This window comes from Cebus imitator, unplaced genomic scaffold, assembly GCF_001604975.1.
Source record: "Cebus imitator isolate Cc_AM_T3 unplaced genomic scaffold, Cebus_imitator-1.0 Scaffold533, whole genome shotgun sequence".
NCBI lineage: Eukaryota > Metazoa > Chordata > Mammalia > Primates > Cebidae > Cebus > Cebus imitator.
The window spans coordinates 557,932-564,541 of NW_016107848.1; the positions used below are offsets into that span (position 1 = coordinate 557,932).

The 6,610-nt window shown below is 34.6% G+C and overlaps 1 protein-coding gene across 13 annotated transcripts in view; it reads right to left on the reverse strand.

The window, feature by feature from the left end:
- Positions 1-1,108: 1,108 nt before the first annotated feature.
- Positions 1,109-6,610, reverse strand: part of NFIB (nuclear factor I B) — a 441,470-nt gene continuing 435,968 nt past the window's right edge. For all 13 annotated transcript variants that reach the window (XM_037733504.1, XM_037733509.1, XM_037733508.1 and 10 more), the window contains one exon: positions 1,109-3,048. In XM_037733504.1, the coding sequence (XP_037589432.1) occupies positions 2,919-3,048 (130 nt within the window). In that variant the 3' untranslated portion in view covers positions 1,109-2,918. The remainder of the gene's footprint in view (positions 3,049-6,610) is intronic.

Here is a 6,610-nt window from a genome sequence, read left to right on the forward strand (position 1 = left end):
AAGGGGGCCAGGGGACTCCTTAAGACAGGCTACCATGTGTCGCTAATTCTGAAAGATTTTCCTTCTAGTAATGAATACACTCAGTGGGACTGAGGGGTGAGGGAAGGGCAAAATAAAAACAGCCTCCATTCAGCCTCTAGCCCTCAGGGGAAATGAAATCAAATATATAGTTAAGGTACCATTCCTTAAAAAAAAAATCCCATCAGCATCTAATGGGCTTAATTAATCCACAGGAAGATTAATTGCTTAAAATTCTATATTTCCCTTCTCTTCTGGTTCTCAGTTTTAAAAGGGCAGGTAAAATGAAAACAGGATTTACTTTTTTGTTCCTTAATAATTGAACCTTGATTTTAATCTATCAGTCCAAATACATTCAACAATAGCAACCCTCTGTTCAATCTTCTGGATATTTAAAAAAAAAAAAAAAAATCCAAGTGCACTGCCATCCATTTGAAGTAGTAAGTCACAGATAAATCATATCCTATCATTAATGAAATGAAGGAATGGGGACAAAAAGTGGCGGCGAAGGAACATGGGAGACTCCCTCCAACAGGTCTAACGTGTTTTCTAGGAGAAAGAATATTCGTGTGTTAAACCCCCAAAAGCATTAAACATCCAGCATCCCCTATGTGGACATTTCAACAAATATTTTTGCCAAATATGAGACAGGCTCACTCTCCACTGTGGATCTGGAACTTTCAAGAAAAACTATCACCAAGCCAAGTCTGCCTTTTTAAGCCAAGTCTGCCTCCAGGAGAATTTGTGGTGTTTGCTTGTTCTTACTATTGTGTTGTTATGAAAACCAGTAATGAGTTCAGCTTGCACCCCAGGTAGGAAGTTAGAAAGGGGAACCTGTGTAAGTTGAAGTTTGTCACAGTAGGCAGAACAGTCGCTTTGCAGCCCAGGCCCATCTCAGGGTGCACTGCTTCACAGCTACACTGTAAAGTGTTAAAAATCCTCCCACCCACCCCAGAATATATATATATGTATATTAAAAAAAATCCCCTGTCCATCTCTCAGTACACAAAAGGACCTCATCACACTGCAAAAATAGCAGTACCCACTTTGGTCAATTAAAACAAACAAACACACAAAAAAGCATACATTATTTTTTTAAATCTGTGTACTTACCTATAATAACCAATACAGCTAAAAGCACTACCTACATAGGCAAAACTTGGTATTGCATAATTCGTATAAATTTGAAACCCCTCCCCCCAAATATTAATTGGAAGATGAAAAACATGAAAGGTTAATAGAAAAAAACACCAAAATACTGAAAATATTGCTGGTCGATTACAATTTTTAAGCGGCAACTATACACAGCCATGATATGCTTTATAAATGTGAGATAAAGGTATAACTGTCTAAAAAATCCATGATGTCACACATTTTTCTTCGTCTGGAGTACAAAATATTTTGTCATAAAAATGGTAAAGATTTAAAATGATAATAAATGCAGCAAAACAAGTGTAGTGATGTCACTTTGTTGTTTTTTTTTGTTTTTTTTGTGTTTTTTGTTTTTTAGATTTCAAGGCAAGGCACGTAATGTGGACATTATATCTTCGTGCAAATTAGGATTACTGGAAAGAGTATTTTTAATTAAAATTTTAAGAGACATAGAGGCAAAATGTGTCTGCCCATGCACACTATGGATCTGTCAATACAAGAAATTTGTTGAACAAGGCTAATGTCTGAAAGCACCATGCAAGTTTTCAGCACCCTGATTACATTTGTTTTCTCAAGAGTGCGTTTTCTTATATCCTACACCCTGGCGTTCCCAGTTTGTAAACTGTAAGCTTTACCCTTGTGACATGGATTTGCCTGCCTCTTTGTCTCTAGAATGCAGATTTTATAGAACCTTTTATACACCCTATGGGTTCTTGATGCAACCAGTAATTTTAAATAAATAAATTCTACCTCCAAGGAGGCTGCAGCTAAACCAACATAAGTGCTGTGTTTTCATTAATTTTATTTTTCTCAAGCACATGATTTGTCTTGATTTAATGCCTTTTTAATGCCCTCAAAAACTGAGGGGAAAATAAATTCGTTCAAAATTATTTTAAATTCTTTTTAATCCCCTCAATTTAGAGTCCAAGGGCTGAAGGACTTATAATCATGGTTCCCCTTTAGATATAAATTTATAAATTGCACTTGCCTCTGTTAAGTGTTTTTTTTTGTGGGGAAAATATTATATTAATTTTTACTGTTGCATGCAGAGATAACACTTCACCTACATAGAGGCATTTCTTCCATAGAGCCTTTGTGTTCAAACTGTTTTTTTCCTTTTTTCTTTTTTTCCTTTTTTTTTCATTTTTTGTTTTTTTTAAGATTTCAAACTGGGTTACACACTGGAAAAGGCTGGGTTAAGGGCCAAAATTTAATAAATCTGTACTGATAACTAAAGGCTACAGAGACTTTATATATTTTTTTTAACTTTTAGAAATCAGAGTGCTTATAAAACGGCTGGCTCATGGCTCTGTCACCCAGCACCTCTGACACCGCCTCCTAGCCTTCGTTGGTGAATAACCAGGAATAGTGATTCCATGCGTAAACAACAAGAATACTAAACCAATAAAACTAGCTTATCATGCAAATATTAAGGCATCTAGAAAGTCAGTTAAAATATATTGTCATAGAGACAGAACATCTATTTCCCAGCGGACTTCATGTAACAAAGGCTATGTTGCAGGGGCTTCGATCTACCATCAGTGAAATATCATTGACCCTTTTTATGTCATTACAGTTTCAACCTTAAGGGAATTAGTGATTGTAAGTGCTGCAATTGCTGGTCTGTTATCTTCTTTCTTCAGTTTCTTTCCTTTCTCCCTTTGTTTTGTTTTGTCCAGTCTTCCTCTTTTCCTTTTTTTAAAAAAAAAAAAAAAATTTCTTAAACTATCGTTGTGTTTCTTTTTCCCTCAGTTGCTTGTTTCTGCTTGAAGGAAAGGTTCTCCAATTATGTTCAAACCGTAATTTTGGACATTTGCCGGTAAGATGGGTGTCCTATTTGACACTTGGAAAGGAACCAAGCTAGCCCAGGTACCAGGACTGTTGAGAGGAGAGGGGCAGTAGGGAGGGAAGAAAAAAAAGAAAAAAACACAATGTTAAAATCTACGACGATATGAGAAACACAAATTCCAGATGCATCAAATTACTACTATCACTATTTTCAAAATTACAGTCTAATATGAGATAAATGTGCCAAATTTTATGTCTTATACCTATCTACACTCTATAGTCTATATTTTTAATGAAAATTAAGACTAAAGTGAGGCAGAAAAATCCAGGGTAAGATACATAAACAATTATTGAATTCTAATTGATAGAGGATATTCTTTCTAAAATATTTTATATTCTTCAATGTAAATGCAATATGATTCTTTTTTGTACAGTAAAAAATAAAGAAAAAGAAAAGCAGCAATCTGTTGGTACCAATATAGTTTGCCAGTTATACTCTAATCTTGTTTTACCTTTAATTCACAAGCAATTCAGTGGTCAGATGAGTTTCAAATTCTTACCTGCCTATTGGGTTGAATAAAATTGAAAAGTACAGTGGAAGATATTTCTTTTCTCCTTACAACAGGGAAAAGAAAAAACTACATGTTTAAGGTAGGCCCATGCATAATATGCAATTCGAAATGCCCAATTATCAAGCATATCTTAATCAGAGTTTTTTAGTAAAGACCGAACATATGAGAATCATAGAACCAAAATGGAACACAGCTTTTTTGTTCTCTACAGAACACGCATTGTGAGGGAAAACATTTACAGGAGGCCACAAGGGTCTCTGCTCGTGCCTATTAGTTCTATAGTTCTATAGCTCTCCAGCAGTTTTCTTATCCTAACCCTCTTTAACTTACTTTTAGAGAGAACCACAGCCTTTCCTTCCAATTCATGTTTTCTTACACTGGCTTGCAACAGAAGCCCGAGCATCCCCTGCTCCTCCCCTCAGTAATGATACCACATTTGAGCTACCCTGCATGTGGGCAGTTTAGAAGGATAGTTGGGGGGGAGTTGGAGGCAGTAAACAAGATTTCCTGCCCTCCTCTCGTCAGTTCAACTTTCGCCTATGCTGAACTGAGGGCTATTAAAAAGAAAAAAGGCTGGAAAACAATTCCCTAATTGCTACTGGCATAATCTCTCTTTAAGAAGTATCATATGGAGGATAAAAAACATCAGATATACACATTATGAAACAACTCTACAGCACACATTTGGGTACACAGATTAATCTAATGTATTGCTTGTTCCAACACTCAACTCCAAATGAATGTCAGTTAAGTAACAGCTGCATAAATAATCATGAACCAAGAAAACATCAAACTGACAATTCCATACTCCTATTAGTCATGGCCTAGCATGGAGACATACTTTCGATGTTTTAAATTTCATTGAGTATCCTTTGCTTTACTTTTGAAACCATAAAGTGAGATGGACACTATTGTTGTAGCTACCGATCTAGTTATTCTCATTTGTTCATATTTGAATTCCAAAGGTACAAAAACCTTTATGGAATATCAACCTAAAGGAACAATTCTGAATTTTTTTAAAAAACTTGATACATACTGTTTTTACTCTGGTGATACCTCTGTACAAAATGTTGCTTTTTGCTACACATCTACATACATATTCCTGAGTAAACGTTTCAAAAAATATCACAACAACCTTTTATGCTCCAGGGATTTTATAATTAGACTACAAGCCCCATGACAGTAAGATCCATCTCTAGTAAAGTACCTAGCACATGATAGATGCTCAACATATAGACAAACAAATCAATTAATTGTTTCAAATTACATCCAGCTATATATTTTTAAAAGGTGTCAACCAAGATTACATGTACTCATGAACATGTTGTGATTTGGTCCCCTATAAAAAGAAAACAGGCATCTCTGAATTTAAAATGAGAGATATTTAGCACTAACAAAAATTGACTATGCAGGAATAATCACATTCAAACTAAAAAGATATGTCCTCATAATCTGATGAAAAAGCATAACTTTAGAATATTTGTTATTAAAACTTTCACTAAGGAGCTTAACTGTTTTCACATATTTCTCTTCCCACACACGTCTTCAACAATTATTTTTGTGCTTTGCAACACTGATTGAAAACAATGTTACATAATGAATCATGAAACTTATTTTACCCTCAGCTGTGTTTCCACTGTACTCTGTACATGGTCCTGTTACAGTATTTATTACTTCATAAATAGCTCTATCTGTGATTATCTTACTGACTGAAAGGTGAACTTCATAGAGAAAATGACCTAGTCATATCTATCTTTATAGAGTCTGAGCATAGCTGATGATATTTCTTAACAAATAAATTACAAAAATGGGTATACATTATTTTTAACCTGAAGTAAGAAGCGTGAACCAAAAGCAAAAGACTAGGTAAAACAGATAATCCTTGACAGTAAAAACTGGCATCAACAAGCAGCAAACTGCTTTACAGAATTAACAAGAGTCCCAAATTATGTGAGCTCAAGAAAGTCATTTGGAGATTGCATGCTTTAGGGATATAAAGCATATTTTAATGATTGAAAATAGATGTGGCTTCTTAAATGGACAAGTCTACCAACTAATGGCAGAAAAGACAATAATTCAGTGTTATTTTGCAATAGCTTTCTCACTCAGTTCTTTGGAAGGGACATATGCCATTATTCTTTGGAAAATGTTCAGTAAAAATAAATTGATGCTAGTCAGTAACAGGACTCTTACTGCAGAATGCCTAACAAATTTAATTTAAACGTTTATTTAAACCTGTCAAACTGCCCATCCTACATTATGATCATATCAAAATTGCAGAGTGCAATATATTTGTCCATACTGTTTATGAACCTTTTGGGGGAAATAAATCTCAAACATTAACACTACGCAGACCCCATATATGAGTTTTACAAGTCTCTTACTGCCAATTTGTAGGTTAAGTTCAGAGCTATAAGGCACAGACATTTTTTAGACCTTTTTTGGTAGTCCTGTTGAAGAAAAAAAACTTGGTAAAACTAATTCAACAACTGTGATAACAATGTAAATAAATATTTATCAAAGTAATCTAGATTATTTAATTTTCCAAAATACAATGTCTAAAATTACATACTTATTGAGGTAAAAAAGTCATAGTGCTTTTTATACATCTAACTCTTTCTCTATATAAATATCAATGACAATAATCACATGTATGGATAAAATAAACACACATAAACAAATTAGTTATATGTCAAATGCTTAATAGTTTTAATTCATAGTGGGAATTTCTATATGGATAATCTTATGTTCAATCCAACTATCTGCATTCCATCAAGAGACATGAGAATACAATTGAAAGGATTTCAAAATATCCAAGCTCAAATTAAGCTACTTCAGCAATATATCTTTAAGTGTGCATTTACTTTGTTTTGATCAAATTTTTCATTGCCAAATCACATTTGTTTAGGCAAACAGAAGATAAGCATAGCTAAAAGCTGAAAGCACATCTTTAGAAAATATAGACATATGGGCCGGGCGCGGTGGCTCACGCCTGTAATCCCAGCACTCTGGGAGGCCGAGGCGGGTGGATCACGAGGTCAAGAGATCAAGACCATCCTGGTCAACATGGTGAAACCCCG